Source organism: Perognathus longimembris, chromosome 7, assembly GCF_023159225.1.
Source record: "Perognathus longimembris pacificus isolate PPM17 chromosome 7, ASM2315922v1, whole genome shotgun sequence".
In the NCBI taxonomy this organism is placed as follows: domain Eukaryota; kingdom Metazoa; phylum Chordata; class Mammalia; order Rodentia; family Heteromyidae; genus Perognathus; species Perognathus longimembris.
Genome location: NC_063167.1, coordinates 81,506,368 through 81,530,912, shown reverse-complemented (window position 1 = coordinate 81,530,912; position 24,545 = coordinate 81,506,368). Strand labels below are relative to the sequence as shown.

General features: G+C 40.9%; 1 protein-coding gene and 1 pseudogene across 3 annotated transcripts in view; one reads left to right on the top strand and one right to left on the bottom strand.

The window, feature by feature from the left end:
• Sass6 (SAS-6 centriolar assembly protein) overlaps positions 1-23,286 on the top strand; it is a 42,010-nt gene extending 18,724 nt beyond the window's left edge. For 2 of the 3 annotated variants that reach the window (XM_048352032.1, XM_048352031.1), the window contains 9 exons: positions 13,676-13,870; positions 13,971-14,060; positions 14,137-14,316; positions 14,720-14,801; positions 15,882-16,018; positions 17,907-18,035; positions 22,061-22,143; positions 22,435-22,529; positions 22,627-23,286. In XM_048352032.1, coding sequence (XP_048207989.1) covers positions 13,676-13,870; positions 13,971-14,060; positions 14,137-14,316; positions 14,720-14,801; positions 15,882-16,018; positions 17,907-18,035; positions 22,061-22,143; positions 22,435-22,529; positions 22,627-22,709 — 1,074 coding nt within the window. In that variant the 3' untranslated portion in view covers positions 22,710-23,286. The remainder of the gene's footprint in view (positions 1-13,675; positions 13,871-13,970; positions 14,061-14,136; positions 14,317-14,719; positions 14,802-15,881; positions 16,019-17,906; positions 18,036-22,060; positions 22,144-22,434; positions 22,530-22,626) is intronic. The other variant, XM_048352033.1, reaches the window with a different exon arrangement.
• On the bottom strand, positions 6,865-7,885 carry LOC125354415 (annotated as a pseudogene).
• Positions 23,287-24,545: the final 1,259 nt, after the last annotated feature.

The following is a 24,545-nucleotide window of genomic DNA, read 5'->3' as shown; positions in this document are numbered from 1 at the left end:
GATGACAGTCTTCTATTGTGTTGTGCCAAGTTGCAAGACCACCACCAAGAAGACCGAGACTCAGACATTCCGAAATGCAATAGCAAGGCAAGACTTTATTCAAACGGGGCCGCGGCCCGGGCCTTGTCCTACCCACCGACACAGCGGAGGTTAGGAGGCAGCCCTGAGCTGCGATTACACAGGGCTTATAAAGGCAAAGAACAAAGTTACAACAATCAGGTGTTCAAGTAAGCAAGATTAGGACACAGGTACAAATCTGATTGGCTCAGGGTTCGAGGCATTCTAGGGGTGGTCAGAGTTAAGCATTCCCAGCGGTTAGAGTTCTAGATCAACTGGGCCCTAATGGGCTTGTCTTGGGTCTGCTCACAGGGCCTGCTTATCTCAGGTTCGCGTGGTAAAGTGGGGTTCGCGTGGTAAAATGGGGTTCACGTGGTAAAATGGGGTCTGACTTCAAAGTCTGGCACTTCATTTCCCCCTTTTTCTTTTTGGTACCTTGGGAGCCAGTCATGGCTCCATTCTGTCCATTTCAATGGCTTGCATGTCTAGGGGATGATATAGAGATAAGGCATGGGCCAAAAGGGCCCAATGTAGTAACCAAAGGGCCTGTCACCATTTCTCACAAGTACAGTCTCTGTACCTCTGTTTTGCATGCCTCTAGTTTATCCTGCCTCATCTTTCCAAAAACAACTCTGGTCCCTTGGTTTTAAAGGGGGGCTGATGGGTGAAGATCATCCATCTTCTGTAACTTCTTCAGGCTGACTCAGGGGCGTTGACCTTACCTAGCCAGGAACCTATAACCTTACCAAGGGACTGCAGGATTACTGCAAACTGAAAATTAACTTTCAGCTATACAGATTTACCATTAGCTATATAGTGTTTAGTATCCAAATGTAAGCAACAAAATACATAAACTTCTCAGCTGTGCTCTAAGGGTCGGGTGGCTATACCCGTATTCCTGAGCAAGCCCAAAACTACCTAAAATAAGGGGGTCACCTAACTTTGGAGTGAGCTGCCAAAATAACATCAACACTAGCCAGGGTAGTAAGGAAAGAAGGCAAAAAGAAAATTATAACAATGTTCAGTTTAACTTTCTTTTCTTGAGGCGAAGGTGAAGCAGCTGAGTCGGGTGCTTGGAGACCTCCCATGTTCCACCATGATAGTCCTCGTCCAGGGCAAAGGGGTCAGCTGGCCTGGCGTGGAAGCAATGAACCCCATTGGTGATGCCGTCTAGGGTCCCTTCCACCGTTGTTCTAAGGATTTGGGATTATGCCTTCGGACGAACACCCAGTCCCCTGGTCTGAATAAATAGGGGGTAGGGACAGAAGCAGAATCATATAATGCCTTAAGTAGGGGTCACATATTCTTGTGCACGAGCTGCAATCGAGTTTACAAAAAAAATTCAGCATCATCCAAATTAGCAAGCAATTCAATCTGAAGGCTTAAAGCCAAGCTGATAGGGAGAATTTCTTCCTCTAAGCAGACCAAAAGGAAGGAGTGACACCCAGTCTGCGCCAGTCTCTAAGGCCAATTTAGTTAAGGTCTCTTTTAGAGTCTGATTCATTCTATCTGTCCTGAACTCTGGGGTCTATAAGCACAATGCGATTTCCAATCCGTCCCCAGTGCAGTGGCTATTCCCTGACTTACTTTTGAGACGAAGGCCGGTCCGTTGTCCGACCCAATGGTGGATGGGAAACCATACCTGGGTAGGATTTCTTCCAGGATCTTCTTAGCCACTACATTCGCAGTCTCATGCTTTGTTGGATAGGCTTTAACCCATCCTGAAAAGGTGTCCACAAAAACTAGCAAATATTTGTAATTTCTGTGAAATCTACTTCCCAATACACGCCTGGCCTATTCCCACAGAGACGAGCTCCTTTAGTAATCTGTTGATTGGGGGCATTGGCAAGCTGACAGGCCTTGCAATTTTTAACAATATCTTCAATAAGTTGATCTCCTTGTCTAATTTTCACTTTGGAGTATTGGAGCAAGTCCTGCATTCTTCAGGTTCCCATGTGAGAAGCTCAGTGGATTCTCTTAAGGATCCCCTTACTAGCCCTGTGGCAGGATAAGTTTCCCTTCACAAGTTTTCCACCAGTCATTGTTTCCTTCTCTGTCCAGGGGTTTTGTGGGCCATGGGAATTTTCTTTATCCACTCCAAGCCTTCTTGGGAATACTGGGGCACAGGAGGCAAAGCTCATGGCCCTGGGTCTACTAAAGTCTGTTCCCAGGAACTCTGACTTGTCTGGCTGATTTAGGCACAGGGATTTTCAGCACAGTCTACGTGCATCTGACAGCCAACGTTTGCTCTCTTTTAATTAATGAAGCCCAGATGGGTGACTTCAGGTTTACAAATTTGTGCCTTTTAACATTGTAGTTTGTAAAAGCATTTTCCTGACTGGCTGGGGAACTGATCTCTGATGACCTAAAAAGTTACCTTTGCAGGCCTTTAACAGATCTCAATAAGGACACAATCTCAGTCTACAAGCTTTCTTTCCTAAACAGATGTATCAGCTTAAAATTCTCATTGCCAGTCAGAGCTTTGAGTAAATGCGGGGGTGGGGGGGTTGAGATTTTAATCTATCCTCTCATTTGACAAACTTACCCTTACTAACCACTATCACAGATGACTGGCAAGTTCCTGCCCAGTAGACAGACATGGGCATTGGAAAGGCATGCTTATGAACTATTCTTCTAGGACTTCTCGGCTTTAACTTTTGAAAGGCCAAATAGGAGTGACTCTAGGATCTGACACCATCTCTGCCATCCAAGCAGCGGCTTACTGCCTCTGGATGCTCCATCACTTTTGTCCCAGGAGGAGTGACTTTCCACTGGACTTGGACTCAGGACCTGAGCGCTGTCCCCCAGCTCTCCAGCTCAAGACTAGCGCCCTACCACTTTGAGCTCCACACAACTCCATTCCCAGCACTCTGCTGGCTGCTTAGAGACAAGTCTCTCACAGGGACCTTTCTCTGCCCGGGCTGGCTTCAAACTGCAGATTTCAGATCAGTGAGTCTTACAAGAGGCCACTTTCCTCCAATTAGAAGCAATAAGGTGGTCCACACAGAAGTAGTTTTTAAGCATGCTCTCTTATCTGGAACTTATTAAGGGCCAGTATTAGATCTTGACAAACTTGTAGGAATCATCTGTGCTTCTCTGTGGGCCTGCTGGAAAACCTACGAAGAAGCTGGAATGGCAATTAAACATTTTGGTAGCCATAATTCTCCTTTTCTCACTTTGCAATAATTTAGGACAATTTTACTTCAAAATTTCTTACCTAGAAAGGTATTCTTGATTTCCAAAGCCTTTTTTTTTTTTTTTGGCCAGTCCTGGGCCTTGGACTCAGGGCCTGAGCACTGTCCCTGGCTTCCTTTTGCTCAAGGCTAGCACTCTGCCACTTGAGCCACAGCGCCACTTCTGGCCGTTTTCTGTATATGTGGTGCTGGGGAATCGAACCCAGGGCCTCATGCATAGGAGGCAAGCTCTCTTGCCACTAGGCAATATCCCCAGCCCTGATTTCCAGGGCCTTTTTAAAACTAACACAACACTTTAGCTTTTATCTGCATCGGGAAAATTGAAGCTCACAGGCATTCTGAAACCAGGTGCCACCCTTTGCCTACGGGCTGCTTGTTTCAAAAGAGCCTCTTTTTTTTTTCTTCAGTCCCAGTTACTGCATGGCATGAAGACTTTTGAATTTTTCCTTAATGCAAGAATTACAATTAGAAATACTTATCCATTCAGGTTTCCAATATATTAGTGAGAAACATTGGCCCATTTTGCCATTTCTTCCTACATACATTGAGTTAATGAGAGTTTACTTCTATCCTCATTAGTTTAATATATATATATATATATATATCCTGTTAAATCCAAATTTCTGACACTTAGCTCTGGTTTTTTTAAAATTTAAATTAAAGAACCCTGAGAAATCCTTTTTTAACTCTAGTTCTTCTTTAAAACAATGCAATAATACCTTTAAAGCATTTGGTAATGCCCAAACTTGATGACCATTTGAGTTTAAACTTAAACTTAGTTTTGCATCATACTGCAGTCTTGAACATGTTCACACTCACACATGCACACACACACACACACATTTTAGAAAGATCTTAAAGCATGCAGAATAAGCATCGGCCATACATTTTAAGACAAAAACCTTTAACAAATGATTTTAGCATTCTCCAGCCTCATTTTCCAGGGCTTGATAGTTTTAGTAAAACATTTTTAGTCTTAGTAAAACATTTTAGCACACCAAATAATTTTCTGCTTAAGAAGGCTGGGTGGGGGTCCCCCTAGAGTTCTTTTTTGCGGACACTCTCACTGATTGACTGATTGTGGCTGTCACCTGTACATCTTTCCATTGAGCTAAAGTCAAGTGCAGGGGAGAGGAAGAAACATTCCCCATCATCCGTTTGTCAGTCAGGCACAGCGCAAGAAAGAAGCACACAAAAATAATCACAGGCACAAAGACCAAACAACACTTACAGACAGACTTAGGGAGCCGTGGCTTACAGGTTCGACTGTCTCTGTCCTGCCCCTGTGAGGGGGCAGACCACACAGTCTCACTGTGTCTCTCCTGCCCCTGTTCAGGGGCAGACCACTCAGTCTCACTGTTTCTCTCCTGCCCCTGTGAGGGGGCAGACCACACAGTCTCACTGTGTCTCTCCTGCCCCTGGTGAGGGGGCAGACCACACAGTCTTGAGGCTCTCTCTCTCCCGTTCCTGTGTAGGAGCGGAGCAGACAACCCTGAATATAGAGTGGACTGGAAGGGCGCCCGTTAGAAGGGCCTCCCTTCAGGTTCAGGGTGGTAGTGGGAAGCCTGAGCCCCCTGTGGAGGGCTTGAGGTGTGCCCCAAGTCCTCCAGGACTGCCCATATGAGCGTGTCCACTCCCGCTGGTCCTTCACTACCTACAGGTTCAGATTCAGGCGGCTGGCCAAAAACAGAAAACAAAACTACAAATCACACAGCCACAGACACACAGAATGAACAGCGCTATTTTCTTACCTTCGGAGTCTGGGGTCTCGGGGGTCTCTGGGGCCATCCCGGACGAAACCCCAAATGTTGTGCCAAGTCGCAAGATCATCACCAAGAAGACCACCGAGACTCAGACATTCCGAAATGCAATAGCAAGGCAAGGCTTTATTCAAACGGGGCCGTGGCCTGGGCCTTGTCCTACCCACCAACACAGCGGAGGTTAGGAGGCAGCCCCAAACTGATTACACAGGGCTTATAAAGGCAAAGAACAAAGTTACAACAATCAGGTGTTCAAGTAAGCAAGATTAGGACACAGGTACAAATCTGATTGGCTCAGTGTTCGAGGCATTCTAGGGGTGGTCAGAGTTAAGCATTCCCAGTGGTTAGAGTTCTAGACCGGCTGAGCCCTAATGGGCTTGTCCTGGGTCTGCTCACAGGGCCTGCTTATCTCAGGTTCGCGTGGTAAAGTGGGGTTCGCGTGGTAAAATGGGGTCTGACTTCAAAGTCTGGCACTTCATTGTTCTGTTATTAATTTGGATTTGTGGAGACCAAGTCTCTAATGTAGCCCAAGCTGTTCGCAACCTTGTGACCCCCTGCCTCGACGACCACCCCAGTGTTGGAATTATAGCTATGTGTCAACATAGCAGCTCTTAGACATTATCATATTAATCATGTAAAGATCTTTGTGGATTTCCAATTTTGTTGTGAGACAAAGCTTCTCTACGTTGTCCTGATTGGCCTCCAATTCCTGGTCTCAAACAAATCCCCTGCCCTATCTCAGTAAGTTGGTACTACAGGTGTACACCACTGTGTCTCTGGCTTGTAGATTTTTTTTTTTACACAGGATAAACTTTATTTAAAGATCTACATAAAATACAACAATGTCAAAATGAGAGAACTTTTTTTCCAAAATGTTGAAATTATTATTCAACACTAGAACCTGGCTCTTTCCTTTAGCCTGTCTGTGGTGGACATTGCCATTAGGGGTCTGTTTTCCCTGCTCATTTTCACTGTTTTCCTCTCTGGCCTTTGAGTGGCACATTCCAGTTCTCTGGAAACGACTCACATTATTTTCATTTCCAACAGAGGGAAAGATATTGATGCATTTATCTCTACTCCATCATGGGAAATTTATACCCTTCAATACTCTTGTTTAAATTGTGGCTGTGCAAACAGTGTAATGAGGAACTTCAGGCTAACCTATAAAAACACTTATGATTTCTTTATGCAATAACAGTAACATTGTTTTAATATTTTCATTAAAGAATTACTTTTATTACTTCTCTACAAAGCTACAAAAATGCCTTTAAAAGCACTTATGAAAACACCAAAAAAAGTACTTTATAATCCTGAACTGATATGATATGCCTTGTGTGATTTACAACTAAGAATAAGATAGTATATATCCTCTGAGTTAAAATTTCTGGATGATTCCAATGGCAATTTACAAGAAGAAGCTATAAAGACTTACAGATGGGAGGATAGCAATGGCAAGGCTCTGGCTGTGAACACCAGTACCAAAAAAAAAAAAAAAAAAAAAAAGAAGGATTTTCAATTTCAACTCCAATTAAGTTTTGAAAAGCTACACACTTGCTGATAGGCACTAATGGTGAGAAGAATCTGCAAGAGTCATAGAAGATTTGTACGCAAGGCATGCTGGGCCTCTCCCTGTGACTGATTGAAGTATTTTTTCTTTGTGTTTTTTTCCCCCTTATATTTTAAATAAAAGTAGAAATATACATATAGTAAAAGAAAAAAGGCATAGTGCAGAGAGATCTAAAAGAACAATATGCTTCTCCCCTAACAGATCCATGTCTTTAAAATCTTTAATAGTTGTATGAGTAATTCACAAAGTAATATTGGTTTGGAGTCTTCTAGCTGCACATACGTTTCGAGCTGTTGGAACTGTCTTGCCTTGTCTTCTCTAACACCTCTGGTACAGAGGAAAGTCCTTCAGTCTTCCCCTTCATGGGGCAAGTTTACCAGGCAACATGCACACAGCTGAGAGGCAGCAGAGTCCCCGCAGCACCTCTGATCTAGTCATGGCTCCCAGGGGATCATCCCTGAAAGTCAGGAATCCTGTTTACTAGCAAGGCATTTCCAACAACAAGAAAACCTCGACATCCAGATGAGGGATCTGATCCTTGTAAATTGGTGAGACTTGTCTAGAGGGACGGGCGCTCAGCCGAGTCCTTCCTGAATGCCCCGGATCCTCCGGGCCAGCTGCACATCCTTGGGGAAAAGAGTGACTGGGCCGGCGTGTATAGAGAGGAGATAGGCCTCCTCAAAAAGGTGAACCAGAAATGCTTCTGCCCCCTCTTGAAGGGCCAACAGGGCCTGTGCTTGCCAATTGAAGTGGAGACCGCGAGTGAATTTACTGCAAATTTCTCTCGCCAGGCGGCAGTTTCCTTAACAAGAGGTGTGTGGTCTTGTGCAGCTTAGGGACCTCTTTAAGCCAGCCATGTCTCCGCTGGAAGGAAGGGCCTCCGGAGGGGCCGCGCCGGGCCGTGCTCGCGCTGCGCCTCCTCCAGGGTCTCAGGCTTGCGGCGCGGGCCCATGGTGGGCCGCGAGGGTCCCGGCGTCTGCTCCTAGGGACCCGAGGCCAGCAGCCGGAAGACGGGGAGCGCAGCCCCGGCTTCGTGCTCCGAGGAAGCTCCGGCTAGCGTTCAAACCGCCCGCTGGCTTGTAGATTTTTTTAAAGTATCATTGTTAGAATATATTAGATATTGCCAGACTTCCAGGTTCAGAAGAACAATGGAAAGATTTATTGCCAGCAAAGGGGCTGGCAAGACCCCTTCTCACCAGGAAAAGTGAGAAGTAGTGTGGTCTGTTGTCTGGGGGTGACATATATAACCTAGGAGGTTTTGGAGGTGGGGATCTCGGTGTGGACATGGGGACCAGGGGCTTCACCATGTTGGGCTATGATTGTTGGCTGCTGTCAAGGGGGTCCTACAGCTGCCTTGACCCTGGAGGTCACCTGTAAGGGGATCTTGTTGCCTTACATGGTCATAATTGCCCTAGAGGAATGCCATCTCAAGGAAGAGGGGATGGAGGCTAATTATTTACTACCCTTATTAGAGGGCCCTCGTGTTGCCTAGGGAAGGAGCATACTAAGCTCTGGGAGAGGGGGCTATCAAGGGTACAATCATATTTAAGAAGAAAGATTGGCTGGGCTCGGTATTGTTTACAACCCCAACTACTTTGGAAGGTGGAGCTAGGAAGATTAGGTAAGAGACCATTCTGGGCAAAACAGCTTGAGGAGAGGCTGGGGATATGGCCTAGTGGTAGAGTCTTGCCTCCTTATACATGAAGCCCTGGGTTCAATTCCTCAGTACCACACACATAGAAAACGGCCAGAAGTGGCGCTGTGGCTCAAGTGGTAGAGTACTAACCTTGTGCAAAAAGAAGCCAGGGACAGTGCTCAGGCCCTGAGTTCAAGCCTCAGGACTGGGGGAAAAATAAAACAAAAAACAGCTTGAGGGCTGGGGATATAGCCTAGTGGCAAAAGTGCCTGCCTCGGATACACGAGGCCCTAGGTTCGATTCCCCAGCACCACATATACAGAAAACGGCCAGAAGCGGCGCTGTGGCTCAAGTGGCGGAGTGCTAGCCTTGAGCGGGAAGAAGCCAGGGACAGTGCTCAGGCCCTGAGTCCAAGGCCCAGGACTGGCCAAAAAAAAAAAAAAAAAAACAGCTTGAGGTGACCCTGTCTGAAAGCCAGGCATGAAAGTGCGGGTGTGTAATCTTAGCTCTATGGAATGTGATGAATTGAGTAAACTGTAGACCCAGATGAGTTATGTGAGGCTGTATCTGAAAATAGGTCTATTCTATTACTATATGCCAGTCAATGTTCTAGGCAATTTATATAAGGACTTTTGTGAAGATTAAATTAAATAATTTATGTAGTATGTTTTGTGTTGCTTTTGAGACATGCATGGTCTTGCTAGGTAGCTCAGTCTCGTCTCAGACAAACTAAACACTTTAAGTCCTTTTTTTGAAAAGAAACCCCACAATTTGTACATATAAGGGCAGAAAAATCTTAACTCTAGTTCATAGTCCCTTTCTACTCTTAGAATCATTTAGGAAGATAGAAAATTATTTTTTCAAGTTGTAATTTATTCACTGTAGCCCAAATTTATAGTTTACATAGCCCATTAGAAAGAGACCTTCATGTCTTTTTAAAAATGTCTGTATTAGGTATTTATGATTATTAAAGACTGTTTAGTTTATTTTTTCAGGCTTGGCCTAGTCCTATGCCACCCAGGCTTACCTTGAGTTTGTAGTCTTTCTGTCTTAGACTATAGCTATGGTCCATCAACCCTAGCTTTGAGGATATTTAAATTTTTTAACTTTTTTTTTTTTTTGGTCAGTCATGGGGCTTGAGTGCTTTCCTTGAGCCCACTTCCAGTTTTCTGGTGGTTAATTGGAACAGTCTCACGGACTTTCCTTTCTGGGCTGGTTTTGAACCACAGTCCTCAGATTTCAGCTTCCTGAGTAGCTAGGATTATAGGCGTAAGCCAACAGCACCCGGCTTAAAATTTTTAATTCTCTTTTTTTAAATTAAATTTTATTGATAAGATGATGTGCAGAGAGGGTATAGTTACATAATAAGGTAGTGAGTACATTTCTTGTCATATTTGTTACACCCTCCTTCATTTTTCTTTCCCTTTCTCAGTTCAGATAAGCATATATACAGTATCCAGTGTACCAGAATCATATACAGTGACCACAGGGGTTACGTCAAAGGAAATTCACCTAGTACATTAAACATTGACAACAGTAAAATCCTCCTGTTTCCATCTCTTGGAGTTCATTTTGCTTAGCCTCATCTTAGATAATCATGTGTATGTAGCTGTTGAGACCTTTTTATGTTTATTTAGTAATTGTTTGGTTTTAGAGAGATGATCTAAAGTCGCTGACCAAAATATGTAGAAATACCATTTGAAAAGAAGTTTGTTGCTTTACATACATGATCTCTGCTGTTCTCCCCTCCCCCTCCAACAACCACATATCAGGGAGACCATGCGCCTTTGTCCTCTGTGCTTTAGGCTTGTCTCGCTCAATATTATTCATTCAAGATCTAACCATTTCCCTGTGAATAACATTATTTTATCATTTTTTTGCCATTAAGATTACCTTCATTTTAAGTACACATTAAACAAGAGATTGGTTATCTAAAATCAAATGTAACACTTTTGAAAGAGACATATTCTAAAATAACTGATTTCAATGACAAATTGAAAATTTACTGAGTAGTCTGATTTCTAAGTTTATCTTGCTGCTAATTTCATTAAACATTGACAACTTTTTCAGTAGGCAGACAATTATGTTTACTTTAGAGACAATATTTTTTGTTGATTATTCAGTAGAATTCATTGTTACCTAATATGCACAGAATGGACTTTTCTATGAAATTATGTAGGATGTCATGTTATCTTCTCCATATTAATAACCTAATTGTATTTTCATATGTGCAAGTAAACTTTATGAGCAATATTATTTGTTAGCTCTCTCTACTCTAGTTGCTTCTCACCACACAATCTGAGGCTGTTTTAAGAGTTCTTTTTTTTTTAAAAAAAGGGCTTACATTCACAAGGCTTTTATCCTGTTTGGGTTCTCCAATGCAAACTGAGTTTTCTTCCAGGTGAAAGACATTCCACATCTATTACATTCCTAACGTTTCTCACATGTGTGAATTCTCTTAGGCCTGCTAAAGTGAGTTTTGGTTGAAAGACTTTCTATGTTTACAAGGTTTCTCACCTGTGTGAATTTTTTTTTTTTTTTTTTTTTTTTTTTTTTTGCCAGTCCTGGGCCTTGGACTCAGGGCCTGAGCACTGTCCCTGGCTTCTCTTTGCTCAAGGCTAGCACTCTGCCACTTGAGCCACAGCGCCACTTGTGGCCATTTTCTGTATATGTGGTGCTGAGGAATTGAACCCAGGGCCTCATGTATACTAGGCAAGCACTCTTGCCACTAGGCCATATTCCCAGCCCCTCACCTGTGTGAATTCTATTATCCATGCCAAGGTCTGTCCACGTTTGTTATATTCATAAGGTTTCTGTCCTGTGTGTTCTCTGATGAACATGAAGGTCTGTCCCACTTCTAGGTGAAAGAATTTCCTCATTTGTTACATTCGAACTTGCTGCTTGTGGTCCATTGTTCCTCCTCCAGGCTGGGAATCGGTTGAAATGATCCCAGGGTGTTGCAGACACCAGAAATCTAGGCCATACGGGTAATGATAATATTATCCCATGAGCTTCGCGTGCACCTTGGACACGACCATCTCTTGGGCCTCCGAACACAGAGGTCCGGGGTTGGGTTCCGGGGAGACCCCTCCAGACGACCAGCTGGGCTCCTCAAATGACCTGCAGGTGCAGCCGCCCGGGACGTGGATCCGGGGCATGGGATCCGGGACCAAAATTTTTAATTCTTGGGGCTAGGGATATGGCCTAGTGGCAGTGGGTTTGCCTTGTATACATGAAGCCCTGAATTCGATTCCTCAGCACCACATATATAGAAAACGCCACAAGTGGTGCTGTGGCTCAAGAGGTAGAGTGCTAGCCTTGAGCAAAATGAAGTCAGGGATAGTGCTCAGGCCCTGAGTCCAAGCCCCAGGACTGGCCCCCAAAATAAATGAATAAATAAAAATTCTTTCTTTCTATCTCAGTGGGAAATGAGGGGTGGGGCGGGTCCTGGGACTTGAACTCAAGACTGGGCACTGTCCCTGAGCTTTTTTTGGTCAAGGCTAGCACTTTACCACTTGAACTACAGTTCCACTAGCGATTTTTTGATAATTGATTAGAGATAAGAACTTTCATGCTAAGTCTGGTTTTGAGCTATAGGCCTCAGATCTTAGCCTCCTGAGTTTTTAGGATTACAGGTGTGGGCCACCAGTAACCTAGCATTTTTTCTGAAATAGCAGGTTTTTTTCTTTGTTTTTTTTTTTTTTTTTTTTGTTTTGTTTATCTGTCTTTGGGAGGGTAAAGGGGAGTCCACAGAAATGGATGGACAAAGGGTGAAAAATGCAGCAGTGATACTCACCAGACACCATGTGGAAAATAAACTATACAACTTGTGAGTGGGGATGGGAGGAAAAACTGGGATAGAGCAAGAGAAGGGGTGACCTCCAAAAAGAAATGTACCTGATTATGTAACTCTAACCCCTCTACATCACCTTTATAGTAACAATAAAAATTAAGAAAACCTTAAAAAATAAAGATATAGTGAGAATGTAATATCAGAATAAAAGAACATTCTTCTACAAAATTACTAAATTCATTTTAAACTTTAAAAAAAGAATTTGGGTTTGATTTTGTACACAGTTTGCAGCAATCTAAGGAATAGAAAAGAGACTTTTTAGAGTTCTGTGGGGGAGATTTCTTCCCTCATATTCTTTATTTTTTAACTTAGTCATAAATTGCGCTATGTTTACTTTCTTCATTCTTTTTTTTTTTTTTTAATTTTTTTGCCAGTCCTGGGCCTTGGATTCAGGGTTGGAGCACTGTTCCTGGCTTCTTTTTGCTCAAGGCTAGCACTCTACCACTTGAGCCACAGCTCCACTTCTGGCTGTTTTCTATATATGTGGTGCTGGGGAATCAAACCCAGAGCTTCATGTATATGAGGCAAGCATTCTTGCCACTAGGCCACATTCCTAGCCCTTTTTTTTAGTTTTTAAAAAGTGACTCACTTCGCAGAATGTATCAGTAACTGTAGACCTGCTCCACTTGGTCATTTGATGATCAAGTTCCCCTGCCTTACCATTCTTGCCTTATTTCTATTCCAGGGAACACAAAGCTTCAGGAAATCTTTGAGTAATTTAAAAAGTAAAAAATAGGTTTCTGGACTTTACCTGTGCCAGTGGATTTCAGAAGCCATAGTACCAAGTAATGGTAAATCATCCATCACTCATGGATCTGGTTTGGTCAGTGAATCCATGGTGGCTATAGCATTGTTGTGGTGTTGACCAGTTGAAATACTATATTAGTGCACATTGTAATGAACTGTCTGGTACAGCATTGCAGTAAAGCTGGAAGGCAGGAATCAACAGGTCCCAGGAAAACTTTTCAAGTGCTTTGAGAACACAGGATTCAGATGAATGTCCATAGTATTTCTTCTGACCATTGTGGCTATTGTCCAGCAGGTACTAAGGTTGTGATGGATAAGGAAGATCACCCAATCTTGGGTTTTCACGATTATTGTTATGGATCACTTACTCCTTTTTGTCATCCCCTTTGATTGACTTTGATGTCTGTAGTTTGAAAAGCATCCTTGGAGAAATGGTAAAAATGGATCAACAACTTCTTTCCAGTACTCCTCCGGAACAATTATTTAAAATGGCCCGCCATCTTGGCAAAATCCATGAAGAACTCCAAGGTCAGCGCAGGATGCTTTCAATGAAGGACATGTTCCAAGCGAAAGGACTGGAAACGACCTAGAAATTAAATTTTCATTCAGGTGCTGTTAGAGATGTACTAGCAAATCAAAGCACAGATGCATTCAAATACGTGTAGATTATCTCTTCCTGCCTTCTCCACAAATCCAGAACTGCAGTGACAGCAGAATGCTTTCAGTCAGTGCTGAGTCAAAATGTTCCACAACTGCAAGTAATTTCTGTTGCTCCTACCGGCATTTTTCATATACCTTAATTGTAAGTGTACTGTCTTGCTAGTTTTTTTCCATAATGAATATTTTCTTTTTTCCCCATAGGAACTGCAACGAACTAAGCAAGAAGTTCTGTCTTTGAGAAGAGAAAATTCTACCCTAGATGCTGAATGCCATGAAAAAGAAAAGCATATTAATCAGCTACAAACAAAAGTGGCAGTTTTAGAACAGGAAATCAAGGATAAAGACCAACTTGTCTTAAGAACAAAAGAGGCATTTGATACAATGCAGGAACAAAAGGTCTTTAATACTTTTCTAAATAAATCAGTGAGTAGAGTTGGAAGTTGTTTCCCTAAACAAACACAAATATGCCAATTATTTGTGTCTTTTCAAAAATCAGGTGGCATTAGAAGAAAATGGTGAGAAAAATCAGGTACAACTAGGAAAACTTGAAGCTACAATAAAATCACTATCAGCAGAACTTCTGAAGGTTTGTTCAGTAATTTAATAGAATATTAATATTTCAGTGGATTATATAGAGATACACATATTAAACTCTTTTATAGGCAAATGAAATCATTAAGAAGTTACAAGGGGATCTGAAAACTTTAATGGGTAAGTTGAAACTGAAGAATACAGTTACTATTCAGCAAGAAAAACTCTTGGCTGAGAAGGAAGAAAAGTTACAAAAGGGACAAAAGGAATTACAAGATGTTGGACAGTCTCTTCGAGTTAAAGAACAAGAGGTAGTTAATACTTCAATTTTTTTGTGTAGATTATTTTGTTTATAGAGTGTAGCAGAATTCTTCATGTGTTTTTAAAATTTCTAGTTTGTTACATTAAACATTAGGTTTGGCCTTTTTAAATAAGTTGTGTTTTAAGACAAAACACAACTACTTTAACAGAGGTAATAATTTTATTTGTTTGGCAAGTTAAATATGATTCAAATATATTGATTGCTCACATATGTATAGGATGTATGATGTATACTTAACACTTAAATATTTCGTTACATTGTGGAAATAATTGCATTCTTTTTATTTTCATTTAATAGTAGTAAGCACTTAATCAACAGTACTAATACATTTCTTCAGTTTTTATTTTAACCTTTATTTTCTTTGACTTATTCTGAGGGTTGACATATTTCAGGTATGCAAATTACAGGAACAGTTAGAAGCTACAGTTCAAAAGCTTGAAGAAAGTAAGCAGCTTTTAAAAAATAATGAGAAATGTAAGTATGTTATATTTTTAAGAATGAGGCTTATAGTTTTATTCTCAACCTAAAAATCTTATTTGAATTAATAGGTTTCCATGTTCAAATAATTTCTCCTTTATGCTGTGTTAATGTTCAGTAAACTATATCATCTTCCCTTTAAAAGCTATCATAAAGAAAACTATCACACATTAGTAATCTAAAATGAATAGCCTTGGGGCTGGGAATATGGCCTAGTGGTAAAGTGCTTGCCTTGCATACAAGAATAGCCTTTGACTACAATTTATTGTTTAAATCCTCACTATTTCTTAAAAAAAAATTCTGCTAACCAAATAATAGCAATATGACGTGAAAGTAAGATTTAAAATTAAACTTTTAACATTTTATTAGTTCCTACAACTGAGTATCAGACACTGTAACAGAGCTAAGTTTGAATCCTTATGTCTGTAGCCTTTCTGGATATATTATCTTAGAAAAGTCAAATTATCTTATTTTGTTTGCAAAAGAATGTTTTGTACTTTGGTGGGTCACTTCATAGGAACACAGTAAAAGAACTTCTAAACATTTTAATAAAGAAATTGCATTTTTCTTGCAATCCTAAAAATAGATAAACTCTAGATAGATAAACTGTAATATATTGTCTAGAAACAAAAACTTTTGAAGAGAAGCAGAAATATATTCTGAGGTGACAGAGTGAGCCTTGCTAAAATAAAAATATTTAATTACAGAAATCTAGACAAACCTAGTTATAACTGAAAACTTGTGAAAACTTATAGCTCAAGTTAAATAAAGCTCCAAAACTAAAAAACTACCCCACACTCTGGCTCATGCCTATAATCTTAGCTATTCTGGAAGCTGAGACCTGGAGGATCTTGGTTTGAAGCTAGCTGGGGCAAAAAAGTCTATTAGACACAACCTCCAATTAACTAGCAAAATGTCAAGACTAGAGGCTTGGCTTAAATAGTAAAGCCATGGTACTGGGATTGAAATATGCAGTCTGGAGCTCATATTCATGGCTTTTTAAAATACTTAAATTATTATGAAAATAAAAGCAGCCAAATAAAATTCTTTAATTTGCTTCTTATTCTCTTATTTAAGTAATCACATGGTTAAATAAAGAACTAAATGAAAATCAGCTAGTGAGAAAGCAAGATATATCCGGTCCTTCCACCACTCCCTCTGCGCATGCCAGTAGCAGCACAATCAGAAGTGGAATTTCCCCTAACGTGAATGTGGTAAGATGCAGACTAAAAATGTGAATGACACTAGTTAATTTCCTGTAATGAAAGCATTCCCAGATTGTTCTGAAGGCTTCAGGACTTAAAGTAACGATACTAATACAGTCCGAAATTCTACAATTCCTTAGCACTGAAGCCCTTTGGTAATCCGGCATGGGCATAGTTGCTCTTAACAAAATGTCTCCTCTTCGAGGGCACATTGCTTTAGAAGACTTTTCACTATGTTGAAATCATTTTTACTCAAGTGTCAAATAGACTGAAAAAAAATAAAAGCATAGAATAAAGATAATTTTCAAGAAGAGAGAGTTCAGTATTTGGACTCAAGTTTGGAATTATAATAGAAAAGCCCTAAGGTGAACTCAGTAAAATTACAAAGGGATTGAAGCTCTGGTAGCATGTTTTGTTGGCTCTAGAGACAGAAACTAAGACAGATGCTTTCTAGTTTCCATAACTAGGAAGAAGGGAAAGTAAGAATGGAAGCACCTGCTGATTGTGGTAGGTAGGATATGTTTGTTATTCTAGCTAGTCAGGAGTTGGAGATAAGAGGACAAACTTAGGAGACTGTGTCTCAACACAGAATGAGCCCCAAAGGACTTGAGAGCATAAGTCAAGTGGTACAGTGCTTGTTTGAGTCCTGGCGTTCAGTTCCTTACCACCACAACCACAAGAGCAACAAAAGCAACTCATTAGAGCTAGGACATGGCTTGCTATCATCTGGTGCTAGGAATTTGACTGGTACACACAGGGAGGTCCTGGTTTGTTCTGTTGAAAATAATTGATGCTTTTGGCTATCAGGAATTGTAGAGAGTAATAACATTCAACTTTCTAATTCCCCTCCCCTCCTTTGGTTATAAGGCTTGAACTCAGGGCCTTTGCGCTGTCCCTGCTGGGTTTTTTTTTTTTTTCCCCTTAAAGTTAGTGCTCTACCACTTGAGCTACAGCTCCATTTCCAGTTTTCTGGTGTTTAATTGGAGATAAGAATATCATGGACTTTCTTGCCTGGGCTGGCTTAGAACTGTGATCCTCAAATCTCAGCCTTCTGAGTATTTAGGATTACAGGAGTGAGCCACCCAGTGCCCAATCCTAATTGAATTTTTAATCTACTTCAGTAAACAGTATACATGCTAAAGTGAAAAGGAAAGGATAAGAAATACCTGATGCTGAATTAAAACTAAAAAAAAAAACTGCTAGACTCAACTTTACTGATATGAATAGGGTGTAGAGGATGTATTGTGCAACTGCTGGTATGACATCTCAAGATTTATGTTTGAAGGGCTTAGAAGCATGGTTCTTTGGGTAGAGAGGAAGCCAATGAGTGAAAGTGCCCAAGGCAATGAGTTCGAGTTCCAATCTTGGATCAAAAAAAGAAAGGATTCCTGTTTCAAGTGGCCTCCTATTTTAAAACAACTTTTTATGACACTGGTTATTGTGATATTGCTATATTGAAAGTTAGTGAAAGCTTATTACCATTTCAGTTCATTTATGAATGCTAATTATTTTTCATCAATCTAGTAGAAATTTCTCTCAATTTTATTTCTGATAAAGGCTATTTATTGATGGTTCATTCTTCCTGAGACCTTTCCTACAATGCAGGCTAGAGTGAACCAAGATGATTCTGTAGTCTTTGTTTTAATGTAGGCCCGATATTGTGTTTGGCCCAAGCTAGTCCAGCAGTTTTGTGGGCTGGGATGTAGCTCAGTGGCAAAGCACTTGCCTAGCAAGTGCAGTGCCCTGGGTTTGATTCCCAGTACCAAAAAAAGAAATACAGTTAAAAAACCAATTTATGGTACGATATAAATAAAATTAGCATGCTGTTTTTACTAAGGAAACAACAAATGCTATTTCGAATTCTGTTTCATTCTTATTTTTATGTTTGAATTTTTAGGTTGATAGTAGACTCACTTACCCTGGCTGTAGGATTGGTTATCCTGTTTCCTCTGCATTTGTATTCCAGAATACCTTTCCTCATACCATATCTGCCAAAAACACCATCCACCCAGTTTCAGGACCAAAGGTAGCCAAATTAACAAATTGTGGGAAAGTATAGGAACTTCCTAGTATATAATTTGTACCCTTTAAAGCTCATTTATTGTTTGATTAACAGGTAATGTATTAGGTGAATAAATTACCAAATATCTAGTATATAATGCTGTAGGAAATAGGTGCACTGTTTCTTTAGTCAAAGCAATTTATAAAAATCTAGGTATTAGTCTGCCTAAACTTCTTATTCCTCTTCTCTCCCATTTTTTATTCATTCATCTGTTTTAATCTGCAAATACAGGCTTACTGATATCTAATAAATGTTGTATTACATGTGGTAAGACGTTTGGATTTTTTTTTTTTTTGCCAGTCCTGGGGCTTGAACTCAGGGCCTGAGCACTGTCCCTGGCTTCTTTTTGCTCAAGGCTAGCACTCTGCCACTTGAGCCACAGTGCCACTTCTGGCCGTTTTCTATATATGTGGTGCTGAGGAATCGAACCCAGGGCTTCATGTATACAAGGCAAGCACTCTTGCCACTAGGCCATATTCCCAGCTAGATGTTTAGATTTTATAGCCAGAATTTAAAGGTCTGTCTCACTGGTTTATAGCAAATCCTAAAATATGTTTTTCTATTTTGGTGGTATTGTGGATGGAACCCAAGGCCTTGAATATGCTAGGCAACCATTCTAACACTAATAGATTTTTGTATATAGTAAGGTATATCATTCTGCTGTGTGTCTCATCCATTCTTTTTTTTTTTTTTGGCCAGTCCTGGGCCTTGGACTCAGGGCCTGAGCACTGTCCCTGGCTTCTTCCTGCTCAAGGCTAGCACTCTGCCTCTTGAGCCACAGCGCCGCTTCTGGCCGTTTTCTGTATATGTGGTGCTGGGGAATCGAACCTAGGGCCTCGTGTATCCGAGGCAGGCACTCTTGCCACTAGGCTATATCCCCTGCCCCATCATCCATTCTTTATCCCATCTGCGTTTGCCTGCCCTTTCCTATTGTGCATGTTATTTTGTTTTCTATTTTATATCTGTATTGGCTTTGTGTTTTCTCAGGCTTGTACACACATTTTTGTCTTACCATAAACTGTCAAATATATTACTTCCTATATATAACAAAACCATAAAATAATGTATTTTCGTTTTCTCTTTCTTGCCTTATACTTGTGCTGTTTTGCCCCATCCATACCTTTCTTCCAAGTATGACTCACTTTGTCCTCTTTATCGCCATTTCTGCTACTTTTTGACAGGATGTAGATTGTTATACAGTATTGATTTTTGGATTTTCTTATTCTTATTTAGAGTAGCATGCATTTAAATTACTTGTGGGTCATCTTGTGAGGATTTTTCTTTCTCATTAGCTCTTCTAGAGTACATGTAAAATACTTTTTACTCAAGGAATAGTTCAGCACTGTTGCAAAGATGTGCCCCTCGTGGCTTTTTACTAAAGTCTTTGTCTCTTTGTTTTGAATGTTGGAAATTATTCAGCTTAAAATGCCCACCTGTCTTTCCCCAATGTGTTAGCTTTACATTACATCTGTGACAAAGTACCTGAGAATCAACTTAAAAGGAAAAAAGATTTCTTTTGGCTCTTGGTTGTAGACGTGTTTTCAGTCTATAATCAATTGGCTCTACCGCTTTGGCCTTTGGCAAGGCAGAGCATCATGGCAGAGCACAGCTAGAGGACCTTACTCATTGCCTCATGATGGTTGAGACACAGAGGGAGGCAGCCCTCTGAAGTAACTGGTTGGCCCCACCTACTGAATGTTCCAGCACTTGCCAGTAGCACCATAGATTGGAGGGTAAGCTTTGGATGACAGCGAACAGCCAAACCATCATCACCTCAGCCTCATGGAGTTTTTCCCTACATCTGGGCCAAGCGCTCAGTGAAGACTCCAGGGGAATCGGGTAGATTTCTAGCCCATATTCTGTGTAGCTCCTTCTCAGCAGAACGCTACCCTATGCTTGCCACTGAGAAAGACCAAATGCACCAGCTCAGCACTCCCCAAGCATATTTGGTGAAGAGTAAAACACTGCTAAATGCCATTAAAACACTATTAAGGATGGGCTTTTTACTGTAAACATGTTTATTTTTCCTTTAAACAGAAGTGTTGGGACTCAAAGCGCTAGGACTCCCTAATTAACAGCTTTAGGCTCTTCTCTGATACCCTGGCTGCCTTGAGGGAAGACTCTGCCATAGCTGTCTGTTGTCAAAGTACACCTCATAGCCAATCATGATTTTAAACCTTGGTGAACTCTAGGAACCTTTTTGCACTCAGGGCCTTGTGCTTGCTAAGCAGGTGCTCTATGCCCCCAGACCTAGGAGCTACTTTCACATAGGCCAGAGAGGGAATAATTTCTCTAGTGGGCTAACAGAAGAACTATAATTGGCATAAACATGGTTCTTCGTTTGCATGAAGAATTGCCATGACTAGTGCAAACACCCTTACCACACCCCTTCCTAGCTGTGTGCACAGGCTGTTCTTGAGCTACACTGTTCACACCTTCCTGTGCTGCTGGCTTCGTGTTACAGTATTAGATCCCCCCAGTAAAAGGCTTCTTTCAGGTGGTCTTTTCTTGCTTCTTTTTGATCTTTATCATTAGTAAAGCCTGCTGAGTTGGTCACATGAGGAGATGGTAGGGTGATTGCAGCAGCAATGGTGACGCACAAGAGAAAGGTTGGCTCAAGAGTTCCAGAGAGCAGCAGGAGTGGAAACAACAGACTATTATGATCTGAAGGGAAGAAACTGCAGGCCCTTGTCACAAGCCTTAAGGAACAAGGGTCCCCCACACCCCAGGACTCTTCAGGACCTGTAACACTTGCAGCACTGTCTGCTACTGCAGCTCACTGCTGCTGGAAGCCAAGGATTTTCAATAGCTACCAAGTGTCATGGTCTCCAGTGGTCAAATACCATAATCCTCCAATCTAAGTGGCTAGAGCCCCAAGTCTCTGAGCCATAGGAACCGAAAGCCCGGAGCAGTAGGTCCCTGGTGGAGCTGTCAGCCTCTGTGTGTGTGTGGTGGTCCATCCCCTGGGCTTCAAGTCTAGCCCTGAAACACTGAAAGACTTCTGCCACTATTCCCATCCTGGTAGAAGAAAACCTCTCACTAAACTCTTTGATCTCCATCTAGCAGTTGTTCTGCACTGCTGTTTAGGAAAAGACATCCAGTTTGAAAGCTGACTGGTGTAAGCTTCCTATGTCTCAGGGACCACAGTCCTGTACTGTGTATTGTGTGTGGTCTGTCTTGAGAATATGCTTTTCCTCTGCTCTATCCAGTTGCCTAGTTTCTAATTGGTGGCCAGAGTCTATATGTAAATCATTTGTACACTTTCTTTTCATTTTCTCCCTCTAATTGCATGTTTATTTTACTTCAAAAATCTATTTGTGTACAAAGCTATAATGTAGACTTTAATACAGAACTAGAATCTTTAATGTTAAATAGCCAAGTACAGAGATTTATAATTTTGTTAAACTAGTGCTTGTGTATTATGAGATCTACTAAAATGGATAGTCATTTGCTTGTACCTTCTCTTTTTGTACGAATGTGGTCATTTTGCTTATTTATATATTGGTAAAGTGATTTGTTTATAGATTTTAAAAATAGGATCTGTTTATACCTTTCTTGTCAAAAAAGTCTGAGTGTATTATTGCTTTCAGTAAAGTATGTTAGATGCTGATACTTAACTGTTCATAGATGAATAATTTTATTTCAAAATTCAAACTCAAAGCTCTCATCTAGAGTTCTTAACTATAAGAGAAAGTTATACCTTTGGAAGTTCTTCGAAAGGGCATTCCCAGAATGCATGAGGTGAATGCAGTTGTGGTATTGGATAGTTGTTTGAAGGGGTTAATGTTTGGTGTTACTCACCTTGCTTGTATGTCAGGAATTTTTTTAGTAAGAAGTAGGATTCTTTTTATGAAGCCTTGGTAGAATGTGCTTGTGATATAAAATGTAGGCAGAAACCTCTATTTTTAGGATCTAGATTTATTGGAATGAAAATGTCAACCACCTGTCTCTGTTCCACTTCAGTTATGAGGTGTTTTCCTTCTTCACAGGTTCAGTTTAACTTGCAGCTTACAAAACCAGATGCTCAGTCAGGAACAACTAGTATCATGCCTTGCTCAACAGACAAGGAAAAGTGAGTATTGACATAAAATTTAATGTTGGTAGTTTTGAGGGCCATAATGAAGAATTCTTATTAGTACTTGAAAGCAGTTGTGTCCCTATTTATCTGAGATATTAAGGATGCAAACTTAGTCTAAATTGCTTTTAGCTATTAAAAAATGGTTTCATGTATGTATCTTTAAACTATGGGATACCCTTAGATGTGGAATTTTTCACTTTTGTAGCTATGTTGGTGCTCAGAATTTGAATTTGTGGATTAATAATCAACCTATATATTTGAGGTAATTAGTATTTTTCTTTTAAGTGGTGAAAATTTAGGGCTGGAATCTAAATACTTGAAGAAAAGAGAAGATAGCATTCCTTTACGTGGACTCAGCCAGAATTTATTTAGTAATTCAGGTGAGAAGACATTTGGACTGGATGGCATATAGTACTGGATGGTGTAGACTGGATGGTGTGGGTAAATAACAGTATTCTTTCTTGTCCCCACTTGCAGAGCATCCGAAAGATGGCACATCTTCCAAGCCCACGGTGCTCCCTTCCACATCTGCCTATTTCCCTGGGCAGTTACCCAGTTAATCCCAGCCTCACCGGCTGCATTGTACTGACACTTCAGAAACTCAGGTGGTTTAAAAATTATGTTTAACATAAGTAATCTTAAATAAGCAACTTTCAAATTTTATTTAAGCTGTTGTTCGGCCACTTTATCTGCTGCCATTTATGGCAAATATTTTATGGGAACAAATTTGTACTTGGGTATTGGTAAAGATTCTAAGTAAATATTTTTTTGGTTTGTGAACATGTTCTATAAAGTATGAATTTTATTAAATTTTCAGAAGAAAGGGATTGATCATTATAGTGGACATTCTAATCATACTGAAAATTTGAGCTAATTGAATCTGACAGGAAAGTATGGGGGAAGAACTGGTATTTACGTAAAAAGGAGTCTTCATGATACCTTCAAATGAGTAAAACAAATCTAAGTCATCACCTGTAACAAGCAAAAATGATTGTTTTCCCCAAAACAGTTAAATTAGCTATTGTCTATATTTTTGTTGCCTTTTTGCCAGTACTGGGGCTTGGACTCAGGGCCTGGGCACTGTCCCTTAGCTTTTTTGCTCAAGGCTGGCACTCTTCTATTTGAGCCACAGCTCTGGCTTTTGGGGTGGTTAAATTGGAGGTAAGAGTCTCACAGATTTTCCTGCCTGAGCTGCCTTTAAAGTGCAGTCTTCAGATCTCAGCCTCCTCAGTAGCTAGGATTATAGGCATGAACTACTGGCTCCTGGCTGTAAAATAATTTTTATACAAAAACAATTTCAATAGGATTTTCACATGATCAGATTAGAACTCCTTAGTCTCATGAGCTGAAGTTTATAGAAGTTTAGTGTTTGCTGAAAGTTTATAGTCATCAAACGGTTCTAAATTTGGAGTTTTATTTGCTATTTACTAAAATATTTCCTTTCATTGAATTTGTGTGTGTGCGTGCATGCACACAACGTGCCAGGACTGAGGCTTGAATTCAGGCCTTGGGAGCTATCCCTCAGCTTATTTGCTCAATGCTGACACTTTTCCACTTGAGCCACAATTCCACTGTGGCTTTTTATTTTTGGTGGTTAATTGGAGTCTCATGGATTTTCCTTCCTTGGCTGGTGTCAAGCCGAGATCCTCAGATCTCAGCTTTCTAATTAGCTAAGATTAGATGAGAGCCACCTGTGCCCAGCCTTATTCAAGTATTTTTAAAATCAATATACAAAATATGAGATCATGAATATTAATTGTATGTTTTATATTATCAAAACTTGGGTTCATTTTTACTGTTTTCTTAATAAAGGGAAGTAACTGCCATAACTTACCTCTTCCTCACTACTGAAAATTTCAAATAATTGTTCCTTGGGGTACCCCAGGGCTGGGAATATGGCCTTAGTGGCAAGAGTGCTTGCCTCGTATACATGAAGCCCTGGGTTCGATTCCCCAGCACCACATATATAGAAAACGGCCAGAAGTGGCGCTGTGGCTCAAGTGGCAGAGTGCTAGCCTTGAGCAAAAAGAAGCTAGGGACAGTGCTCACCTGAGTCCCAAGGCCCAGGACTGGCAAAAAAACAAAAACAATAAATAAAATAAAACCTACCCCAGGGCTGGGAATATGGCCTAGTGGCAAGAGTGCTTGATTCGTATACATGAAGCCCTGGGTTCGATTCCCCAGCACCACATATATAGAAAATGGCCAGAAGTGGCGCTGTGGCTCAAGTGGCAGAGTGCTAGCCTTGAGCAAAGAGAAGCCAGGGACAGTGCTCAGGCCCTGAGTCCAAGGCCCAGGACTGGCCAAAAAACAACAACAACAAACAAACCTACCCCAGACCAAGTATTTTCTTATTGACACCAAAAGCAGCAGGAATGGGGAGCCTTGATACCAAA